This window comes from Salmo salar, chromosome 19, assembly GCF_965601325.2.
Source record: "Salmo salar chromosome 19, fSalSal1, whole genome shotgun sequence".
Classification (NCBI taxonomy): Eukaryota; Metazoa; Chordata; class Actinopteri; order Salmoniformes; family Salmonidae; genus Salmo; species Salmo salar.
The window spans coordinates 47,281,426-47,306,548 of NC_138309.1; the positions used below are offsets into that span (position 1 = coordinate 47,281,426).

The following is a 25,123-nucleotide window of genomic DNA, read 5'->3' on the forward strand; positions in this document are numbered from 1 at the left end:
TTCTTGAGATTTTCCTTCATTTATTGATGACTGAAAAAAAGCATTGTTATCACACCATTTTACACACACTGTCAATATCAACCGTAACTTCCAAAAATATGCTGATATACATTATGAGACTGGCAAGCTGGAGAGTGGAGTTAGAGAATCAGAAAATCAAAGAATAAGAGAATCAGAGAGGAAGAGAATCAGAGAATCAGAGAGTCAGAGAATCAGAGAGGAAGATAATTAGAGAGTCAGAGAATCAGAGAGGAAGAGAATCAGAGAATTAGAGAATCAGAGAGGAAGAGAATCAGAGACGAAGAGAGGAAGAGAGGCAGAGAATCAGAGGAAGAATGAAGTACCTCATGCTACTCTCTCTACCCTCCCTTTATACAGTATAGACTGTAAACCCCAGCTGTCTATAGACTATAAACCCCAGCTGTCTGTCTGTCTGTCTGTCTGTCTGTCTGTCTGTCTGTCTGTCTGTCTGTCTGTCTGTCTGTCTGTCTGTCTGTCTGTCTGTCTCTGTCTGTCTGTCTGTCTGTCTGTCTGTCTGTCTGTCTCTGTCTCCTGTGTGCAAGCTCTTGCTGAACTAAATATCAATTACGTCAGATCTTTGGGTAATTTGGGCAGCACGTTCTTTTACAGTTCCTTTGTACCTTGAAGTAGTGTGGCATGAAGGCAATGTAATAAAAAGTGTAACAGGGAGGAGGTAATAATTGTTCTTCAGCCCAGGTCCTAAGGAGTGCATGCATTTGTTCCAGCCTTGTTTTAACACACCTGAATGAACTAATCAACTAATCATCACACCATCAAATCAGGTGTGATAGTGCTGGACCAGAACAAAAGCCTGCCCTCCACTAGCCTGGAATTTACACTGAATATCGCTACACTTACAATATTCAGTGTGGATTCCAGGCTAGCTCTCAAGGACCAGGTTTGAAGAGCGCTGTAATATGTTATCACCAGAGACAGGGTCCAGGGCAGAGGCATGGTTCCCTGGTCTGTGCCGGCCTGATCACCAGATCCCTCACCACCTCTACAGTCCCAAACACGGGGAACAGTCTCTCTGTGAAGGTCTCGTTGTACGTGTAGATGTGGGACCTCTTCTCCACATCGTAGAAGGAGAGCTGGCCCTGCTCATAGTCCAGGTAGACCCCTACCTTCCTGGGGACCAGCATCTGGGCCAGCGGCGTGGAGGGCACCGTCAGCGCCTTGAGGTCTGAGCCCCTCTCCAGCCTCAGGGTGAGGTAGCCCGTCTGTGTGTTGAGGGGACTGTAACCCTTCCTCTGGGCGGAGCCTTTAGCCACGCCCAGCCGCCAGTCCCGGTCACCCACTTCGACTTCCCAGTAATGGCGCCCGGAGATGTAGCCCTCGTTTCCCAGAGCGCAAAACCACCAGCCGTCGAAGCGACGACTGCAGTTAGGGATGTCTCGCCGCTCCAGGCCACAGCGCATGCGCTTGTCATCATCAGAGAGGAAGAGGTCAGGGTTGGCTGTCTTGGGGTCAAGGGTCACTTCCTCTGCAGCATCACAGATCCAGTTCCATACTGAGATAAAAGGTTGTTGTTAGAGTAAGAAAAGGGATGACTGTATTTACAGTTGCCTTTACTCCTCAATAACAAATCCATTAGGAGTTTCACATACCATTGTGGGGAATGTAGCGGGCTGCATCTGAAAATGTCAACAAAACTGGGGTTAAAATACTGTCAAAAGTTCAATCTTAACCCATTTTCTGTTACTTAACCTCCAAGTACTCAGGCATGTTTGTTCCATTCCACTCCTTTCATTTTTCTTATCAATACCAATTGGCAGCACTTCAAGTGATTCATCAACCATCCCGGAAAACATGCCCACATTGGCACGATGTGGGCAAACATAATGGCCCCATTTGGGCTGCCCACCCTATGCCAATTTATATGTTTTTATCTATTATTTAATATGAATTGATGTAATATTTATTTATTACAATTCAATGCATACATTTGAACATTTTCAAGCATTAAAGGTATTTGATGAATGTGTCAGATTGTATCAGAATGACAACCAGGTTGTTACTACCATACATATATTTCTTACAAGACAAACTGTTTAGTTTCACACACGTCACACTTATTTAAGTATTTTTGAAAACTTCATCATTGGCACGGTACAAGATCAAACACTATTTGGGCATCACACAACAGAACACTTAAACTGCAATGAACTTCTCAGTAACGGTTGCACAGAAAGACCTGTGTGCAAACAATGCCCCAAATATTCTAATAAGTCCCTGCCTCTACATTGTGAGGTAGTAGGACTTGGGCTAGCCTGTGTTGGGCTGGTGTGGGCTAGCCTGTGTTGGGCTGGTGTGGGCTAGCCTGTGTTGGGCTGGTGTGGGCTTGCCTGTGTTGGGCTGGTGTGGGCTAGCGTGTGTTGGGCTGGTGTGGGCTAGCCTGTGTTGGGCTGGTGAGGGCTAGCCTGTGTTGGGCTGGTGAGGGCTAGCCTGTGTTGGGCTGGTGAGGGCTAGCCTGTGTTGGGCTGGTGAGGGCTAGCCTGTGTTGGGCTGGTGAGGGCTAACCTGTGTTGGGTTGGTGTAGGCTAGCCTGTGTTGGGCTGGTGAGGGCTAACCTGTGTTGGGCTGGTGAGTGCTAACCTGTGTTGGGCTGGTGTGGGCTGGCCTGTGTTGGGCTGGTGTGGGCTTAGTGTGAGCTAGCCCGTCGCTCCAGGATTCCGTGATTCTGCAACAGCAAACAGTTTTGCAAAATCAACAATTCCCTGCATATTATGCGAGGCGAGGGCTTACAAATTTGACCAATCACCACACTATTTCCGCATAAAACAGACAAATCATTGTAATATTATCATATAAAACTGACCGATCACCGCAGTACAAAAAGAGGGCTTGAAATTTCAACCAATCACCGCACATTATATGATTCAATCAAGCCAAACGTCAACAAAACGTTTTCCCTTTTCAGCACAATTTTGCGACATATTGGACAAAATCATTGCATATTGCCATGTGAAATGTCAGAATTGCCGCAGCAAAATCAAGCATACAAAATCCAGACGAAATCTTGGAGGGACTGGCTAGCCCGTGTCAGGCGAATATCCACATGGGGCCAATGGGGTCATGTTTGCTGGGATGTCACCCTAATGGCTATGAAAGGCTGACCGATTGATCTCTTGAGCACTGATTGATTATTTGTCTTAATTTTACTTAGTGGCATAATCAGCTCACAGTGGCACAATCAGCTCACATTGTCATAATCAGCACTCTGTCACAATCAGCTGTCATTGTCACAATCAGCTCTCATTGTCACAATCAGCTCTCATTGTCACACAATGACACACCTGTGATCTCCAACATCTCTCTGTCACTGATTGCTGTAACACTTGTGTAAGGGCAAGATTCAATCAGATTTGAGCTGGCCGTCACCTACAAAGCTGTTGTTTTGGCGGTGTCGGAGTTGAAACTGCGTTAGAGCTGTTAAATCCAGAAGTGGCTCCCAGCAATGAGGGGGTTCAATTAATCTGGGCACCCGTGTAGGTGTGATTTGCATTGGGTGAAAGTTGATTGCCTACCTGGCGTACCGACGGCGAAGTTGGCTCAAAACAAAAGTGACGTAATTAAACGTGTAGTAATTAGTAGGAGTCTGTTTTTCCATGCAAAAAATATTGCTTTTGATAAAAACGCTTTATCTGTCTTCCCAATGCAAACTACTTAGAAAATTCTAGTGATGTTACGTTTAATGTCAGAGCTCTGAGGCATGCGTCAAAATCGCTAAGCAGTGTACTTCAAAGCAGCACACAATGACTGTATCACTTTATCAGAAACGTGATCAATGACGTCCAAAGATTCGTTTTGTTGAACAGCGACCTGATTGGTTTGGTATAAGACAAAAAGGCTACGCTGCGCATGCGCTACAGGGTGTGGGACGTCATCTATAATCATTTGGTTGCTCTAAAATCTTTTGACCAGCAGGTGCCACTATTATACACTATTGAGCAAAGCCTTGAGTAATGAACCTATTTTCGACACAATTGGCTGGAAAAACGTAATGCTTCAGGAAGCATCACCAGAACCTTTTAATATGAATTTTATGGAAAAGAGATGTATGTTTCTGGACGATGCACCATGCTGCTTTGTTGACAATATGACCACACGGCTGTTTGATTTGAGAATGGTGCTCCTCCCTCAACGCTTTCACCTGAAGACGTGAAGGGCCTTTGCCTGGTTCACCACAACTCAGCATAATCGAATACGCTCATTATACCTATTGTGGACATTGCCATTGGCTGCACGGAGTCGCATTTAGAAATTCTATGCAGCCGTGTTTACAAGTTCGAACACTGGAATGTAATCGACACCTTGATTAGGCTTATAGAAATCATCAGTATTTCGTTCTATGATTTTCATTTTGATGGCCATTATTTCTATATAACCTATAACCTCTCATTCTAAACGTCTTACGTGCTCCCGAGTGGCGCAGCGGTCCAAGGCATTTTGCCAATTGGACTGGGCACCATTTCTACATGGAACCCTACTAATCCATCACGGTCGACGGAACCACACAAGGAGGCTCTGCACGAGGAGGCTACAACAGACTTCTTCCATCACAACGTACCTCTAAAGCCCTTCTGCTAGCTTGCTAGCCCCGGGCCCGCTAGCTGTCTGAATCGCCGTGTCTCCAGCAAGCTTAACTACTCACTGGACCCCTATTATCACTCGGCTACGCATGCCTCTCCCTAATGTCAATATGCCTTGTCCATTGCTGTTCTGGTTAGTGAATATTGTCTTATTTCACTGTAGAGCCTCTTGCCCTGCTCAATATGCCTTAGTTAACCCTTCAGTTCCACCTCCCACACATGCAGTGACATCACCTGGTTTAAATTATGTTTCTAGAGACAATATCTCTCTCATCGTCACTCTATGCCTAGGTTTACCTCCACTGTATTCACATGTCTGTACATTATGCCTTGAATCTATTCTATCGCGCCCAAAATCCTGCTCCTTTTACTCTCTGTTCCGAACGTACTAGACGACCATTTCTTATAGCCTTTAGCCGTACCCTTATCCTAGTCCTCCTCTGGTGATGTAGAGGTTAATCCAGGCCCAGCAGTGCCCAGCTCCACTCCCAATCCCCAAGCGCTCTCATTTGTTGACTTCTGTAACTGTAAAAGCCTTGATTTCATGCATGTTAACATTAGAAGCCTCCTCCCCAAGTTTGTTTTATTCACTGTTTTAGCACACTCTGCCAACCCAGATGTCCAAGCCGTGTCTGAATCCTGGCTTAGGAAGACCACCAAAAACCCTGAAATGTTCATCCCTAACTATAACATTTTCCGACAAGATAGAACTGCCAAAGGGGGCGGAGTGGCAATCTACTGCAGAGATAGCCTGCAGAGTTCTGTCATACTATTCAGGTCTGTGCCCAAACAATTCGAGCTTCTACTTCTAAAAATCCACCTTTCCAGAAACAAGTCTCTCACCGTTGCTGCTTGCTATAGACCTCCCTCTGCCGCTAGCTGTGCCATGGACACCATATGTGAATTGATTGCCCCCATCTATCTTCAGAGCTCGTGCTGCTAGGTGACCTAAACTGGGACATGATTAACACCCCGGCCATCCTACAACCTAAACTTGATGCCCTCAATCTCACACAAATTATCAATGAACCAACCAGGTACAACCCCAAATCCATAAACACAGGCACCCTCATAGATATCATCCTAACTAACTTGCCCTCCAAATACACCTCTGCTGTCTTCAACCAACATCTCAGCGATCACCTCATTGCCTGCATCCGTAATGGGTCTGCGGTCAAACGACCACCCCTCATCACTGTCAAACGCTCCCTAAAACAATTCAGCGAGCAGGCCTTTCTAATTGACCCGGCCTGGGATTCCTGGAAGGATATTGACCTCATCCCGTCAGTAGAGGATACCTGGTTATTCTTTAAAAGTGCCTTCCTCACCATCTTAAATAAGCATGCCCCATTCAAAAAATGTAAAACAGATAGAGCCCTTGGTTCACTCCAGACCTGACTGCCCTTGACCAGCACAAAAACATCCTGTGGCGTACTGCATTAGCATCAAATAGCCCCCGTAACTTTTCAGGGAAGTTAGGAACCAATATACACAAGCAGTTAGGAAAGCTAAGGCTAGGTTTTTCAAACAGAAATGTGCATCCTGTAGCACGAAATCAAAAAAGTTATTTGACACTGTAATGTCCATGGAGAATAAGAGCACCTCCTCCCAGCTGCCCACTGCACTGAGGCTAGGAAACACTGTCACCACCGATAAATCCACGATAATTGAGAATTTCAATAAGCATTTTTCTACGGCTGGCCATGCTTTCCACCTGGCTACCCCTGACCCGATCAACTGCCCTGCGCCCCCCACAGCAACTCGCCCAAGCCTCCCCCATTTCTCCTTCACCCAAATCCAGATAGCTGATGTTCTGAAAGAGCTGCAAAATCTGGACCCCTGCAAATCAGCCGGGCTAGACAATCTGGACCATCTCTTTCTAAAATGATCTGCCGAAATTTTTGCAACCCCTATTACTAGCCTGTTCAACCGCTCTTTCCTATCGTCTGAGATCCCCAAAGATTGGAAAGCTGCCGCGGTCATCCCCCTGTTCAAAGGGGGAGAGACTCTAGACCCAAACTGCTACAGACCTGTATCTATCCTACCCTGCCTTTCTAAGGTCTTCGAAAGCCAAGTTAACAAACAGATCACCGACCATTTGGAATCTCACCGTTCCTTCTCCGCTATGCAATCTGGCTTCCGAGCTGGTCATGGGTGCACCTCAGCCACGCTCAAGGTCCTAAACGATATCATAACTGCCATCGATAAGAGACAATACTGTGCAGCCGTATTCATCGACCTGGCCAAGGCTTTCGACTCTGTCAATCACCACATTCTTATTGGCAGACTCGACAGCCTTGGTTTCTCAAATGACTGCCTCGCCTGGTTCACCAACTACTTCTCTGATTGAGTTCAGTGTGTCAAATCAGAGGGCCTGTTGTCCGGACCTCTGGCAGTCTCTATGGGGGTGCCACAGGGTTCAATTCTCAGGCCGTCTCTCTTCTCTGTATACATCAATGATGTCGCTCTTGCGGCTGGTAATTCTCTGATCCACCTCTACGCAGACGAAACCATTCTGAATACTTCTGGCCCTTCTTTGGACACTGTGCTAACTAACCTCCAGATGAGCTTCAATGCCATACAACTCTCCTTCCGTGGCCTCCAACTGCTCTTAAATGCAAGTAAAACTAAATGCATGCTCTTCAACTGATCGCTGCCCACACCTGCCCGCCTGACCTAGAATATGTGGACAACTACAAATACCTAGGTGTCTGGTTAGACTGTAAACTCTCCTTCCAGACCCACATTAAGCATCTCCAATCAAAAATGACTTCTAGAATCAGCTTCCTATTTCGCTACCAAGCATCCTTCACTCATGCTGCCAAACATACCCTCGTAAAACTGAGTATCCTACCGATCCTTGACTTCGGTGATGTCATTTACAAAATAGCCTCCAACACTCTACTCAACAAATTGGATGCAGTCTATCACAGTGCCATCTGTTTTGTCACCAAAGCTCCATATACTACCCACCACTGCGACCTGTATGCTCTCGTTGGCTGGCCCTCGCTTCATACTCGTCGCCAAACCCACTGGCGACGAGTATGGTCACCAGGTCATCTTCAAGTCTTTGCTAGGTAAAGCCCCGCCTTATCTCAGTTCACTGGTCACCATAGCAGTACCCACCCACAGCACGCGCTCCAGCAGGTATATTTCACTGGTCACCCCCAAAGCCAATTCCTCCTTTGGCAACCTTTCCTTACAGTTCTCTGCTGCCAATGACTGGAACAAACTGCAAAAATCGCTGAAGCTGGAGACTCTTATCTCCCTCACTAACTTCAAGCACCAGCTGTCAGAGCAGCTCACAGATCATTGCACCTGTAAATAGCCTATCCAACTACCTCATCCCCATACTGTATTTATTTATTTTGCTCCTTTGCACCCCAGTATATCTACTTGCAAATTCATCTTCTGCACATCTATCACCCCAGTGTTTATTTGCTATATTGTAATTACCTCGCCATTATGGCCTATTTATTGCCTTAACTCCCTTATCTTACCTCATTTTCACACACTGTATACATACATACTTTTTTTCTACTGTATTATTAACTGTATGTTTGTTTATTCCATGTGTAACTCTGTGTTGTTGTATGTGTCGAACTGCTTTGCTTTATCTTGGCCAGGTCGCAATTGTAAATGAGAACTTGTTCTCAACTAGCCTACCTGGTTAAATAAAGGTGAAATAAAAATAAAAAAATAACGAGAGTGGGATGGGTGTGGCTTCGTGACAATGACCTCATGAGCAGCTGCTCACTGATAGGACTCCGGAACCACCAAAACACCTGCTATGCTGGCGTCGTCTATCCCCAGTTAACGCTTGATCTGATAGAATCTAGGCCTTCTTTCCATCACACCGACTGCGTCATTGCATGTTGGTACGCCAGAAATACATTTATTTCCAATGAAACGCTGCGTTTGCCTTGCAGCACTGCAGTGTTCTGTGTGGTGCACGTTGGATTTATCTAACGTATGCGTCAAACTGTAAGCATAGACGGCTTGACAGAAATGGTAGCAGAAGGTGAATGTTGAACTTTTGTTGCACACATATCCAGATGATGCTGCGTACTATTTTGCGCAACGAGGCGGTCAGTGTGTTCGAAGCATAACGCTTTCTTGATGACTTCAACACGTCAAAGCTCTACACACCGCTCTTCTGACTCCTCTGTTTTCTGATCAGCCACTGCTTGGTTACGTCCTCCTGTAGACACAGAGGCTTGAGTGAGTTTATCTGTGTAATGTCTATCTAATCATGCAGATTCATTGATGAATAATGAATCAGTTGTTTACATTAACAAATGAGTTATTTAGCAGACGCTGTTACCCAGAGCGACATACAATTACACACTACAAAATGAGGGTTTCTCAAGGGTTCTTTGGGAAGTTGATGGTTCTATGTGGAACCATACTGACCCAAAGAAGCCCTTCAATGTTATTTGCAGTTCAAAAAAGGGTTCTTTCGTCTTTTAGTGATAATTAGAATGTTTTGGGGAGTGGTTTGTGCACAGCTCTTTTTGTGCAACCGTGAGTGAGCGTGTCCTTCCAGTTTATCTAATATGTTGTCTTATGTTAGTTAATGACATGTATGTCTATGGCCAATGACAGAGTCATTCGAAAGACTCATGTATGGCCTTGTGCTAATTGAGAATGGTTGACTAAATCAATAGTTCTCAATTCTATCCTCAGCGACCCCCAGCTGTTCCAGAGCTAGAACACCTGATTCAACTTGTTAATAAACATAATAATAATTGATAATAATAATAATTGAACAATATAATATGTTTATTAAACCAGAATAAAAACCCTGTATGGTTCTACAACAAACCTTGAGAGGAAGGAAGGTTCTTTATAGAACCATTATTTGTAAAGGGTATATCAAGAACCATAAAAAAAATGTTCTATTTAGACCCAAAAAGTGTTGTAACCATAGCGGAACCCTTTTTGGTGCTATATAGAACCTTTTTTATTTTTATTTTTTATGGTTCTTTATAGAACCTTAGGAAAGGGTTCTTTATAACAGCATACATGCTGCAAATTCAGTGCAAGTCGGAAAAGAAAAGTGTGAGTTCAAGAAAGGCAAAGGTGTTATTATTGTTTTGGTTCAGTCATAGAAACACACACACCTTGTCAGGGCTGTCTGCACTCAGCACCACCCACATGACCAGCTCCATGGCTGAGAGAAGGTTCGGCAGACGCCCCCTCCTCCACTGGAACTCCAGATCATCCAACATCATCAATACAGGCTCACCGGGCCAGATACTGGGCTGGAGGGGGAGGGAAGTCCATATGGTTATTACTTTATATAGTAAGAAATGAAAACAGGGAAGTTGGAGGGAGTCTTCCATTACTGGTCCATATTGCAACATAATAAGTCCATCATATGCACAGTAATGCAACACAGGAGACTGAAGAAGGAAAGATGAGGATGAGCTGCTCCTTAATCACAGAGGAGTCAGAGAGCGAGAGAGAGAGAGAGAGAGAGAGAGAGAGAGAGAGAGAGAGAGAGAGAGAGAGAGAGAGAGAGAGAGAGAGAGAGAGAGAGAGAGAGAGAGAGAGAGAGAGAGAGATATGAATATAGTAGGGTAGTAAACTCTTTAGTAATATTTTGGACACTTGGATTCTCTGCCTCTGACCTTATTACAGGGGCTGGGTCATTGGCTTACTAGTGCTCTTCCATGCCATCCCTAGGAGGGGTGCATCATGTCTTGCCAGGCTTTTTTCGCTATACTCGACTTGAGTGGGTTGAGTCACTGACGTGATCGTCCTGTCCTGTTTTGCAACCTCAGACTCGTGCGGTGGAGGAGAGCTTCGTGGGCTATACACAGCCTTGTCTCAGGGTAGTAAGTTGGTGGTCTGTTGATATCCCTCTAGTGGTGTGGGGGCTGTGCTTTGGCAAAATGGGTGGGATTATAACTCCACCCGGCACAGTCAGAAGAGGACTGGCCACCCCTCAGAGCCTGGTTCCCTTCTAGGTTTCTTCCTAGGTTCCTGCCTTTCTAAGGAGTTTTTCCTAGCCACTGTGCTTCTACATCTGCATTGCTTGCTGTTTGGGGTTTTAGACTGGGGTTCTGTATAGCACTTTGTGACATCGGCTGATGCAAAAAGGGCTTTATAAATACATTTGATTTGATTTGACTCTAGTGACCCAATCACTCCCATGTTCCTTACCTCCGGTCTGTTTCTGAGCTGGTGTGTCCAGTCCATGATGACCCGTTTGTGGGTTCCGATGTCATACTCTCCCCCTGTCTTCCAGTCCCTCTTCTCTGTCTGCATGCTCCTCAGCTGCACAATCAAAAGACAACAGTCCGTAAAGAGATCATGAAGTAAAAACTGCAATAACAAGTCTCAGAGGTCTAATAATAGTTTATCAACAAAGAAAACAATGACAAAGGATTAAGTTAAAGGAAAAAAAGGCTTTTTAAAGTAAAACTATCAAATAGCTTTCAAACAACAGTGCTCACCTGGCCTCTCTTCTCTAGCACGGCAGCCCACTCCACTATGAAGTGTCTACACACACTGGGAGGCCAGTTGTCTTCACTGGTCCAGATGTGGGCTAGGACCTTCGACCTCTGAGAAGATAATAGTAGAGAGAGCGTGGTTGTTTGCTTGTGTGTGTGTCTTCGAGGATGTGTGTGTGTGTGTGTCCTTGTGGATGTGTGTGTGTGTGTCTTTGTGGATGTGTGTGTGTGTGTGTGTGTGTGTGTGTGTATGTGTGTGTGTGTGTGTGTGTGTGTGTCTTTGTGGATGTGTGTGTGTGTCTTTGTGGATGTGTGTGTGTGTGTCTTTGTGGATGTGTGTGTGTGTCTTTGTGTGTGGATGTGTGTGTGTGTCCTTGTGGATGTGTGTGTGTGTCTTTGTGTGTGGATGTGTGTGTGTGTCCTTGTGGATGTGTGTGTGTGTGTGTCTTTGTGGATGTGTGTGTGTCTTTGTGGATGTGTGTGTGTGTGTGTGTGTGTGTGTGTGTGTGTGTGTGTGTGTGTGTGTGTGTGTGTGTGTGTCTTTGTGGATGTGTGTGTGTGTCTTTGTGGATGTGTGTGTGTGTGTGTGTGTCTTTGTGTGTGGATGTGTGTGTGTGTCCTTGTGGATGTGTGTGTGTGTGTGTCTTTGTGGATGTGTGTGTGTCTTTGTGGATGTGTGTGTGTGTGTGTGTGTGTGTGTGTGTGTGTGTGTGTGTGTGTGTGTGTGTGTGTGTGTGTGTGTGTGTTGTGTGTGTGTGTGTGTGTGTGTGTGTGTGTGTGTGTGTGTGTGTGTGTGTGTGTGTGTGTCTTTGTGGATGTGTGTCTTTGTGGATGTGTGTGTGTCTTTGTGGATGTGTGTGTGTCTTTGTGGATGTGTGTCTTTGTGGATGTGTGTCTTTGTGGATGTGTGTGTGTGTGTCTTTGTGGATGTGTGTGTGTGTCTTTGTGGATGTGTGTGTGTGTGTGTGTGTCTTTGTGGATGTGTGTGTGTGTCTTTGTGGATGTGTGTGTGTGTGTCTTTGTGGATGTGTGTGTGTGTCTTTGTGTGTGTGTGTGTGTGTGTCTTTGTGGATGTGTGTGTGTGTGTCTTTGTGTGTGTGTGTGTGTGTGTGTGTGTGTGTGTGTGTGTGTGTGTGTGTGTGTGTGTGTGTGTGTGTGTGTGTGTGTGTGTGTGTGTGTGTGTGTGTGTGTAACTTTGTGGATGTGTGTGTGTGTGTGTGTGTGTGTGGGGGGGGGGGGGGGGGGGGGGTCTTTGTGGATGTGTGTGTGTCTTTGTGAATGTGTGTGTGTGTGTCTTTGTGAATGTGTGTGTGTGTCTTTGTGGATGTGTGTGTGTCTTTGTGAATGTGTGTGTGTGTGTCTTTGTGAATGTGTGTGTGTGTCTTTGTGTGTGTGTGTGTGTCTTTGTGTGTGTGTGTGTGTGTCTTTGTGGATGTGTGTGTGTGTGTGTGTCTTTGTGTGTGTGTGTGTGTGTCTTTGTGGATGTGTGTGTGTGTGTGTGTCTTTGTGGATGTGTGTGTGTGTCTTTGTGTGTGTGTGTGTGTGTGTGTGTGTCTTTGTGGATGTGTGTGTCTTTGTGAGTGTGTGTGTGTGTCTTTGTGTGTGTGTGTGTGTGTGTGTGTGTGTGTGTGTGTGTGTGTGTGTGTGTGTGTGTGTGTGTGTGTGTGTGTGTGTGTGTGTACCTGGCACAGTCTGTTGAGATCCCTGGCCAGTTCCATTATGAACAGCTGACTCTCCACTAAAGGTTCTTTCTTCTCATCCGTCCCTTTCTTACGAGACTCCTAGAACAGAGGGAGCAATGGATGAGAGAGACAAGGAGAGGGAAGGGTGAAGGGAAAATGACATTCATCAATCATGCAGCACTGCTACACAGATAAAGCACAGATGGGAAATGAACCAATCCTTTGTTTCTCTTGAATACATCTTGACAAGGACAGACATCAGTGCTATTAAGGGTTGTCTGAGAGTTGATAGGTGTCCAAAGGTCCTACCTTGAGGCGGATCTTGATTTTCTGGGCCGGCTCAATGAAGAACTGGAGGCACTCCTTCATCATCTTGGCAGCTGGGGGGGAGAGAAAGGCCCTCTGGCACAGACATACATAGCTTCAGTACTCTGGCACAGTGATACACAGCATAAATACTCTGGCACAGTGATACACAGGTTCAATACTCTGGCACAGACATACACAGCTTCAATATTCTGGCACAGTGATCCACAGCATCAATATTCTGGCACAGTGATACACAGCTTCAATTCTCTGGCACAGACATACACAGCTTCAATATTCTGGCACAGTGATCCACAGCATCAATACTCTGGCACAGTGATACACAGCATCAATATTCTGGCACAGACATACACAGCTTCAATATTCTGGCACAGTGATCAACAGCATCAATACTCTGGCCCAGACATACACAGCTTCAATATTCTTGCACAGTGATCCACAGATTCAATACTCTGGCACAGACATACACAGCATCAATATTCTGGCACAGACATACACAGCTTCAATATTCTGGCACAGTGATCGACAGCATCAATACGCTGGCACAGAGATACACATCTTCAATATTCTGGCTCAGTGATCCACAGATTCAATACTCTGTCACAGAGATACACAGCTTTATTATTTGCTGGCACTCCTTCTATCAGTGTTGAGCCTGAGTTATAGCTGACTGGGCTCCAATGGCAGCTCAAATCAATGAGAAGGCAAAATACGGAAATGTGTGTGTGTGTGTGTGTGGTGTGTGTGTGTGTGTGTGTGTGTGTGTGTGTGTGTGTGTGTGTGTGTGTGTGTGTACTGCACAACTTCTAAATCACTACATTGCAGTAGAGGTCCTCTGTGGGCTCATTAGGACGGCCTCACCTAAAACTGGCCTGGCTTGACACAGAGAGAGAGAAAGATACAGAGAGAGAGAGAGAGAGAGAGAGAGAGAGAGAGAGCGGGGGTGTGAGAGAGACGAAAACTGCAGAGTAATATGTTTTCAGGATGTGTGTGTGTGTGGGTCGATGCATCTTAATTATGGCCTTGGTGTCAGGCAGATATCCCAAGGAGATGTGAAGCTGCAGCTGAGAGTGTTTTCACAGCCCACAGAACGACCGTGTTGAATCAGCAGCACCCCCTTTTCCTGCACCCTGCAGCTAGTTTGATGTCGTAGAGGGATTTGCTGAACCTTTTACGATGAAGGCAATAGCCGGAAAGAGCCAAATATGATCATTAACTTTCCAAGGAGAACACAGTAGAATGCCCATGCTGCTGGGTGTTTGGAAATAATCGCAAACAATGGATTTTCACGGCTACACTCTAAAAGATTTCCTGTAAAACGTACTGGCAGTAATTGACCAGTAAGTTATTGTAATTTATTTTACAGTACAGCTACTGTAATCCATTTTACAGTACCAAAAATGTTAGTGTAATCTCATTTACAGTATATTACTGGAATAACCCACGCAGCGGCATATTACCCAGTGTTCTTTGCAAGTTTTCATTTTTACATTTAGGTCATTTAGCGGGCACTCTTGTCCTCAGCAACTTACAGTCAGTCCATTCAACCAAGGTTGATAAAAAAAACGTGTCATAGCAAGTAAAATGTTACTGAAAATGTTATTGTAGTTAGGGATACATTGGTCTTCAAAATAATTGTAATTACAACAAGATATCTTATGATAAATCTCTGACCATCCTTGGTTAGTGCCAATCCAATACTGAGATATTCACTGGATGTGATTACAGGACGAAACAGATCAAATGGACAGGGGTAAATATTCAACAATGTAAATGGTTTAAAGGTCCTCAACAGTCATTCTGAAAAGTACTTTTTCTGTCATGGCTAACTACCAGGAAGTTTGAAAAGACAGGCTGAGTGGGTGGGGACCTTATATTCATGAGCTTGACTTGACTGACAGCTCTTTGAAACGCCTCTATGAAGCAACATGGATGCAGTGAGCAGGGTTGCAGTAAAATCAACTCAAGCAAATTTGGTGATACACAAAGCAACTCAAACAACATTTAAATTACATGAATGATATAAAAAAAAGTATACATCTCCTGTTTGGCATGTCTGTTGTGATGCGGTTCACCACAGCACTGACGGATGTGTTGACTTGACAACTGCGTCTGAGTTTTGAACTACCCTTCCCCCCGTTTTGTTCCATGCTGGCTGAAGACCAAGCTAACAAGTAACTAGCTAAAACCAGACACAGATTGCATGATGGCGCTGCCGGAGATGGCAGCATCGCGACTACCTCTTAGGAAACTCTGCAGTATTTTGTTTGTTTATGTACTATTTTTTACGTAATTAGCTCAGGAATTGTTTTGTGTCATTACATACAGCCGGGAAGAACTATTGGATATTAGAGCAGCGGTAACTCACCAGAACTTCCAGCATTACGACTTCCCTGGAGCAGATCCTTTGTTTGCTCCCCCCAGATCAATTGAACTTATTTCAGAGGCTGACCCAAAACAACACAGGTGAAGGAGAGGTACTCGGGGTGGTCTTCTGGTCCAACTTAGGAAGCGTGCACACCACCCACTGCTCCCGAGTATTTTACTCGCTAATGTCCAATCTCTGGATAATAAAGTTGATGAGCTCAAGGCGACAGTTGCTTTTCAGTGAGACACCAGGGATTGTAACATACTCTGCTTCACGGAAACATGGCTCTCTCGAAATATACTGTCTGACTCTGTAAAGTCAGTTGGGTTCTCAGTACATCGCGCAGACAGGAACAAACATCTCTCCGGGAAGCAGAAGGATGGAGGTATATGTTTTATGATTAACAACTTATGGTGTAACTGTGATAACATACAGGAACTCAAGTCCTTCTGTTCACCCGACCTAGAATATCTCACAATCAAATGCCGACCGTACTAACTCCAGAGATAATTTTTCGTCAATAATAGCCACAGCGGTCTACATCCCCCTCAAGCCGATACCACGACGGCCCTCAAAGAACTTCACTGGACTTTATGCAAACTGGAAACCACATATCCTGAGGCTGCATTTATTGTAGCTGGGTATTTTAAGAACGCAAATTTGAGGAAAAGGCTCACGAAATTCTAACAACATATTGATTGTTGTACTCGCACTGCTAAAACTCTTGACCATTGTTATACTACCTTCCAGAATACATATAAGGCCCTCCCCCGCCCTCCATTCGGCAAATCAGACCACGATTCTATCTTGCTCCTCCCCTCCTATAGGCAGAAACTCAAACAGGAAGCATCCGTGGACTATTCAACGCTGGTCTGATAAATCGGAATCCACGCTTCAAGATTGTTTTGATCACGCGGACTGGGACATGTTCAGAGTAGCTTCAGAAAATAATATCAACACATATACCGATACGGTGAATGATGTTGTAAACACTGTGACTATTAAAACCTACCTCAGTCAGAAACCGTGGATAGATGGGAGCATTCGCGCAAAACTGAAAATGCGGACCACCGCATTTAACCAGTGCAAAAAGACTGGGAATATGGAAGAATACAAACAGTGTAGTTATTCCCTCCGCAAAGCAATCAAGCAGGCTAAACATCGGTATAGGGAAAAAGTTGAGTCCCAGTTCAACAGCTCAGACACAAGACGAATGTGGCAGGGTCTACAGACAAATCACAGATTATAAAAGGAAAACCAGCCACGTCCCAGACACCGACATCTTGCTTCCCGGACAGGCTGAACACATTCTTTGCTTGTTTTGAGGATAATACAGTGCCACCGACGCGGCCCGCTATCAAGGACTGTGGGCTCTCCTTCTCCGTGACCGATGTGAGTAAGACATTTAAGCGTGTTATCCCTCGCAAGGCTGCCGGCCCAGATGGTATCCCTAGCTACGTCTTCAGAGCATGAGCAGACCAACTGGCTGGTGTGTTTACAGATATATTCAATCTCTCCGTATCCCAGTCTGTTGTCCCCATATGCTTCAAGATGGCCACCATTGTCCCGGTACCTAAGGAAGCAAAGGTAATTGAACTAAATGACTATTGCCCCGTAGCACTCACCTCAGTCATCATGAAGTGCTTCAAGAGACTAGTCAAAGATCTTATCACCTCCACCTTACCCGCCACCCTAGACCCACTTCAATTTGCTTACCGCCCCAATAGATCCACAGACGATGCAATCGCCACCACAATGCACACTGCCCTGTCCCATCTGGACAAGAGGCATACCTACAGTTGAAGTCGGAAGTTTACATACACGTTAGCCAAATACATTTAAACTCAGTTTTTCACAATTCCTGACATTTAATCTGAGTAAAAATTCCCTGTCTTAAGTCAGTTAGGATCACCACTTTATTTTAAGAATGTGAAATGTCTGAATAATAGTAGAGAGAATGATTTATTTCAGCTTTCATTTCTTTCATCACATTCCCAGTGGGTCAGAAGTTTACATACACTCAATTAGTATTTGGTAGCATTGCCTTTAAATTGTTTAACTTGGGTCAAACGTTTCAGGTAGCCTTCCACAAGCTTCCCACAATAAGTTGGGTGAATTTGGCCCATTCCTCCTGACAGAGTTGGTGTAACTGAGTCAAGTTTGTAGGCCTCCTTGCTCGCACACGCTTTTTCAGTTCTGCCCACAAATTTTCTATGGGATTGAGGTCAGGGCTTTGTGATGGCTGCTCCAATACCTTGACTTTTTTGTCCTTAAGCCATTTTGCCACAACTTTGGAAGTATGCTTGGGGTCATTGTTCATTTGGAAGACCCATTTTCAACCAAGCTTCAACGTCCTGACTGATGTCTTGAGATGTTGCTTCAATATATCCACTTAATTTTCTTTCCTCGTGATGCCATCTATTTTGTGAAGTGCACCAGTCCCTCCTGCAGCAAAGCACCCCCACAACATGATGCTGCCACCCACGGTTGGGATGGTGTCCTCGGCTTGCAAGCCTCCCCCTTTTTCCTCCAAACATAACGATGGTCATTATGGCCAAACAGTTCTATTTTTGTTTCATGAGACCAGAGGACATTTCCCCCATAAAGTACCATCATGTCCCCATGTGCAGTTGCAAACCATAGTCTGGCTTTTTTTATGGCGGTTTTGGAATAGTGGCTTCTTCATTGCTGAGCGGCCTTTCAGGTTATGTAGATATAGGACTTGTTTTACTGTGGATATAGATACTTTTGTACCTGTTTCCTCCAGCATCTTCACAAGGTCCTTTGCTGTTGTTCTGGGATTGATTTGCATTTTTTTGCACCAAAGTACGTTCATCTCTAGGACACAGAACGCGTCTCCTTCCTGAGCGGTATGACGGCTGTATGGTCCCATGGTGTTTATACTTGTGTACTATTGTTTGTACAGATGAACGTGGTACCTTCAGGCGTTTGGAAATTGCTCCCAAGGATGAACTAGACTCGTGGAGGTCTACAATTTTTTTCTGAGGTCTTGGCTGATTTCTTTTGATTTTCCCATGATGTCAAGCAAAGAGGCACTGAGATTGAAGGTAGGCCTTGAAATACATCCACAGGTACACCTCCAATTGACTCAAATTATGTCAATTAGCCTATCAGAAGCTTCTAAAGCCATGACATAATTTTCTGGAATTTTCCAAGCTGTTTAAAGGCACAGTCAACTTAGTGTATGTAAACTTCTGACCCACTGGAATTGTGATACAGTAAATTATAAGTGAAATATTCTGTCTGTCAACAATTGTTTTGAAAAATGACTTGTGTCATGCACAAAGTAGATGTCCTAACCGACTTGCTAAAACTATAGTTTGTTAACAAGAAATTTGTGGAGTGGTTGAAAAACGTGTTTTAATGACTCCAACCTAAGTGTATGCATTCGTAGTCACGGGCGCAACAAATTTAGCTTCTTACAAGGAACGCCTTAAAATATGTTAATGATACAGAGACTCTTTCCCCATTCACCTCATTTTCCCACAATGCACCATAATTAATACTGTAAAACACATTTACGGTTATTTTACTGTTGAAATTACAGAAAGGTCTTAAAGTGTGCTGTAAAATATTGCACTGGTCATCCCCAAAGCCAACACTTACTTCGGCTGCCTTTCCTTCCAGTTCTCTGCTGCCAATGACTGGAAACGAATCTCTGAAGCTGGAGTCTTATATCTCCCTCTCTAACTTTAAGCATCAGCTGTCTGAGCAGCTTACCGATCACTGTACCTGTACACAGCCAATCTGTAAATAGCCCATCCAACTACCTCATCCCCCATATTATTACTTACCCTCTTGCTCTTTTGCACCCCAGTATCTCTACTTGCACATCATCATCTGCACATCTATCACTCCAGTATTAATGCTAAATTGTAATTATCTTCGCCTCTAGGGCCTATTTATTGCCTACCTCCCTTCTCTTTTACATTTGCACACACTGTACATAGATTTTTCTATTTTTATTTTATTTTGTGTTATTGACTGTACGTTTGTTTATGTGTAACTCTGTGTTGTTGTTTTTGTCGCACTGCTTTGCTTTCTCTTGGCCAGGTCACAGTTGTAAATAAGAACTTGTTCTCAACTGGCCTACCTGGTTAAATAAAGGTGAAATCAAAAAAATGAACAGTGTTTTACTGTGCATTCTACAGTAATCTAATGTAGTCAGTTTATACAGTTGATTAATACAGTAAGATACTGATAAAATTACAAAAACAGCTGACAGTGTAGTTGGCTGTTGGGGCACTATGACATCACCTTACAATAATCCCTTGAAAGGATTTTTGACCTTTTGCCTGTCCACGACCATTCTCTTGCCTACCCCTTTTGGATTGTTAATAAATATCAAAGACCCAAACCATCTGCCTCCCGTGTCTGCATCTGGGTCTCGCCTGGTGCCCTTATTACATTTCAACATTGTTTTATGTATTTGACAATTTGGTACTTTAATCCACCTTGGCAGGCACTTTTGGTCACAATGCTCATTCCTCTAGCAGTAACTGGAGCTAGCGCTTTAATCATTGCAGGCTGCTGCATTAGCCTCTGTCATTAAGAGCGAGACATATACCCTTGCTTGTGGGAATGGCTTGTCTCGTTATTGTACGTCTATTTATCCGCTGGTTTTTATATCCATTCATCCTGATCCATTAAACCTCATAGCACAACAAACTGCTTAATACTATTTTAGAAATATACTTTTCTTTCTTCAAACATGCATACAACATTATGTAAAAGTATCATAATGTCTAAAAATGTTGAATTACCCACAATCCTCTAAAAACAGAGCCATGTGCCACTATTAAATATTAATAACTGGCAAAAAACAAGTTATTCATATTTAATAGTGGCACGTGGCTCTGCAAAAAACGTCATAATTCTATATCAGTACAACACAAATAAATCAAGAAGAAATATGTCTGACTACTACTTTATTATTTTAAACAAAGACGTAAAACATAATTAGAATCAAGTAAGAACCACTTATTTAATACACGTTAGATCGACTTTATAATATGAATCATAACTTGCAAAAACTCAACTTTAGATTAGCCGAACACAAATAAATAGTTATATTTACTCAATAACCTAATATTTGTTAACAGTACTCAACAACATTCAATTATAAATCTTATTGAAATCTGAGTTAGTACCACTTATGATTTGAGTTCTACTGACTGTCCGATATGTTTGAGTAGCCACTACTCAATTTCTCTAATGAGTTAGACAGTTATTTCCCATGCATAACATCACATGGATTCGCAATAGGCTGTAATTGTGTAGCCTATACAATGACACATTTTCACATTTCAAGACAACTGTTTTCGGGTGGTTTATTGCGCCTAAACACGAATACATTCTTCACATAAAATGGTGCATCTCCACTAATGTAAAACAGCAGAGCAGGAATCAACCCCTCCCCATGAGTTCCCGGAGACACAAGTTAACACGATTTCACTTTCGGGTGGTTTATTGAGCCCAAACATGAATAAATGAATTACATAGGTTGGTGCATCTCCACTAATGTGGCTACTCAAACATATCGGACAGTCAGCAGATGACAACCGCTCGTCCTGAGCGCACAGAATAAACACAAGTAAACACAATTTAACTTTCAGTGCGCAATATACAGAATGCATAGGTATTAGGAAAACCTTTAATAAGATCAATAGCCACATTGAATGCAGCAGAAAGACTTACCTTGGGAATCCACGGGGAAAATAATAGCTAGTCCACTATTCTGATCAGAAAACCACGTTTTTTTCTCCTTCGGTGTGACTAACTAGCCTACTATACACCTCACTATCTCTTATACATACATGCGACCAGGCTCCATCTACTGCAACTGGATTGAGTCACTGAGCACCCCGTTGTCCGAATCAAAGTTCGGACGTTTCCGACAAGTTGACGAATAGCCTGAGGAAACGGTTGGACGTCTCACGCGTTAAAATCATGCACCTTTTTTTTTTATCCAAAAGAGGTCGCCAGAGTATTGCATCTCATTTATAGCGCGTCATATAATTTGAGACCACGATTAAATTACACAAACGATGTAGCAATTGTGTGCAAAGTGAACCAGGCTATTCTGAAACAGAGTAGGCTAGCTACTATGTTTTAGAGTGGAAATGTATGAATTGCAGCACTGACATTTCCAGTCTAACCTCCCTAAAATGTGTAGGCTATTTGGACATGGATATCAAGTTTACCTCTAACAACCCGAAGGAAAATGTGTCTGGGTAGTTTTAGACATGCTGAAGTGTGTGGGGGCTATGACGCATTGTTAAATGACGGACGGCTCTGTGTTTCCAGCTGTGCTGGGAAATAATTATTCACCCGAAAGATCCGCTGCTCGGGACCCTTTTGGATACCCGGCGAATGAACAGTGGGTGAAGATTATGTTATGTTCGTTTGGGGACGCACAGTCGGGAATAGGCTGAGCGAGAGCTGATAGTATCTACAAGATAGATACATTTACTCAGGCTTTAGTAGCCATAATCATTTGACATACACTTGTCTTGGACGGTTCAGGTTACGCTGTTGTGCTGCTCTAGGCTAAATATCATTAAGGATTCAACAACCCTCACAAAAAACTACAGTTTTTAAAGTGCAGTAACTGCTGTCAACTTTGGTATTTTAGACGCAGTAATTGCAGAAATGATACTCCAAAATATATACTCCACTGTAACTGCAGTTACACTGAAACATTACTAAAGTAAAAACGGTTATTTTGGACGCAGTATTTGTGCTCTGACTGCAATCTTTTTTCTTAAGGGGGACCATAGGACAAATACATTATTCTGCCACTCTTATGAATACTGTAGATTCACTCGCAGAGCGCGGTAGGTGTTTATTTCGCCTTCGCAGAAGGAAAAAATCGTGGTCACAGGCAGGCAATGGTCATACACAGGTAGACAAACAGGCAGGTGAATCAAAACTAGGACCGACGGCTATAACTGGTTCTCACAAACGAGCTAGGATAAGGCTTAGTAGAGTCAAAACGAACAATACCTCACAAAGACACAAACAGAATGAACTGAACTAAATAAGGAGCTGATGAGACCAGGTGAGTAACTAACACAGGTGAAATCAATGAACAAAAAGGAAAGACATTTCAAGAACACAAAGAAACAGGCTACGTTCAAGAACGAAACAGAACACAAGGTTGACTAAGAAAATAATTACAGGACCTTACAGCCACAGTGTCTTTGAAATGACGGCTATTGTCAGTGAAACATTATCTCAGAAGGATCCACTGTATTAAATATTTTGAAGCATTACTTTCAGCTTTTACTTTTGCAACCTCTAAGCATCCTAACTGTATGTCTCTTTTCACCTCGATTCTATTCTATCACTCAATCACCTGACACAATCTAGTGCAAAAATACAAATAAACAAAGGGAGGGGATGTTTTCAGGTTGCCGAGTGGGTGAAGGTTATGTTATGTTCGTTTGGGGACCCAAATGTGTGGGAAAGGTTCCTTCGTCAAGTACCATCAGCAATAAGAGATGCCACCCACATGACTGCCATATTTTGTCCATGTATTGGGCACATATCATAAGTCTATGGTCTTTTATTGTATCCGTGTATCTGCCTAATATGATTCAAACATTGTGCACATATCTACCCAATGTGGCACGTGTAATGTGTGCGCACCCTTATATTGTATTGTGTGTGCATATGTGCTCATCCAATATGCATCCTGAACCTTCAGACAGAGAAGGGGACCGTAACAGACGTCAACAATCACCTCTCCTCCTGCTGTGAACTAACTGATTCTTAGAAACGTCCGGGCGCCTGCAAGCTGACTTCAGGTCTCCAGTTGGACGGTGTTTCCTCTGACATATTGTTGAGGCTGGCTTTCGGGTCAATCGAGCAGTGTGGCTTGGCAGGGATGTTTTTCAGAGGACGCATGTCCCATCGCTGCAACTCCCCTACGGACTCGGGAGAGGTCGAGAACCATGTGTCCTCCGAAACACGACCCTGCCAAGCCACACTGCTTTTTGACACACTGCTCGCTTAACCCGGAAGCCAGCCGCACCAATGTGTTGGAAAAAACATCATCCAACGTCAGCTTGCAGACGCCCGGCACGCTCTAGTGACTCCTTGTGGTGGGCCGGGCGTCTGGGACAAGGAAACAAGGAAATCCTTGTGGCGGGCCGGGCGTCTGGGACAAGGAAATCCTGGTCCGCCAAACCCTCCCCTAACCCGGATGACGCTGGGCCAATTGTATGCCGCCTCATGGGTCTCCCGGTCACGGCCGGCTGTGACAAAGCCTGGGATCGAACCCTGGGCTGTAGTGACACCTCAAGCACTGCGATGCAGTGCCTTAGACCGCTGCGCCACTCAGGAGGCCCTAGCCTGCAGACATTCTAACTAGTTTGTGTGTCTCCCTTGGAGTCAGTCCTTGGTCTGGTACAGGGACTACTGGTCTGGTACAGGGACTACTGGCAATGTTTCAAGCAACTCCTTCAGCACGACACCTGCGGCAGTTAAACTACCAACAGCACATTTAGAGATTGTAGAAAATAACACTACTAACCCCTCTGTTGTCTTGTGTCCCTCCCTGGTGTGTGTGTGAGGAAGGGAGAGAAAGAGGTGTGTGTGCGTCCATGCGTGTTTGTGACCAATATGTTGGTAAAATGCAGAAAACACACCTGTGTTGTGTGGCTGGCAGTTGAACAGCCCTAAGCCTGCAGGAAGCTGTTGACATCTTCAGGGACCAAGACGATATCTCCTCAGGCTAGCCCTCATCAAACACCTGGTACACACACATAGTACTAGAGGCCTGTTCTGTCACTCATATTGGCTCTAATACATTGTTGCTACATTACAATTTTGATTTATTTTATGTTAGGTAATTTGACTACATTCCATCTTTGGATATATAATTTACTTGTTTTACCTGTTTCTACTTTCCAGCCATTCAACCCAGCTTTATCGCTTCCTGGGAATTTGTGGGTGAGGCTTTTCTGATTGTTTTGTTTCCACTAAAAGGTTGGTGTTAGCAATTGGTGTTAGTGTGAGGAAATAATTTATCACATTCAGCTTGTCGAGTGTCCAACAATGTCATATCCTTCCATATCCCTGCTCATGGTCCTTTCAGAAATGGACATACAAACTCTTTCCTTCCCGCTGATTAATGCAGTCGGAAAGCATGAGTATCGTCTCTGCTTAGACTGTTGGCAAAACAAAATGTTGGCATGTAAGATTGTAATGTTTAAGACAGTTCTCAAAACGTCATTCCTCACGTCAGCAAAAACCAGAACCTATAGAGATTTCTTTTTTGGTCTGCCTTAAAAAGTATTTCCAAAGTATTAAAAATGACTGTAGCTTCTACATTGATAAAGTAACTTGTCCCCTCCCCCATGTCATACATTTGGATTCAGGTGGGATGATTTAGGGCATAGTGTGACATCACCCTACTCATTTCAATACACATGTTCTCTTAACCCATTTAAATAAGTACCACTTTCTACTCAACATCTAAGACAGCGTGTTTGCAGAGGGGCATTGGTTATATACCTAGAGAGCTACTCTAGTGGTGCCAACATTTGACTGTAGGATGTTAGCAAATATTATATGGTCACACTAGTCATCTATGGCGAAGATCCTTAAGTCTCCCCTTTCAGATTGCGTCATCTGGATCTGTTGGGGCGG

General features: G+C 44.0%; 1 protein-coding gene across 1 annotated transcript; it reads right to left on the reverse strand.

Annotated features, from left to right (window-relative positions):
* Window positions 1-21,334, reverse strand: LOC106578872 (E3 ubiquitin-protein ligase TRIM69). Its single transcript, XM_014158108.3, has 9 exons — window positions 21,167-21,334; window positions 13,063-13,155; window positions 12,754-12,852; window positions 11,075-11,182; window positions 10,782-10,895; window positions 9,737-9,877; window positions 8,763-8,814; window positions 1,629-1,655; window positions 1-1,531 (listed from the first exon to the last, which is right to left on the reverse strand). The coding sequence occupies exons 2-9, from the start codon at window positions 13,123-13,125 to the stop codon at window positions 945-947; spliced, it is 1,191 nt and encodes a 396-aa protein (XP_014013583.1). The 5' UTR covers window positions 13,126-13,155; window positions 21,167-21,334; the 3' UTR covers window positions 1-944.
* Between the last annotated feature and the right edge of the window lie 3,789 nt (window positions 21,335-25,123).

Excerpts from the sequence above, each read along its gene's own strand:
- LOC106578872 (XM_014158108.3), bottom strand. The coding sequence starts at position 13,125 with ATGATGAAGGAGTGCCTCCAGTTCTTCATTGAGCCGGCCCAGAAAATC. Across the intron at positions 10,896-11,074 it reads TGCTAGAGAAGAGAGGCCAG|CTGAGGAGCATGCAGACAGA; the intron begins GTGAGCACTGTT and ends TTGATTGTGCAG. Across the intron at positions 1,656-8,762 it reads ACAGAGGAGTCAGAAGAGCG|ATGCAGCCCGCTACATTCCC; the intron begins GTGTGTAGAGCT and ends TGACATTTTCAG.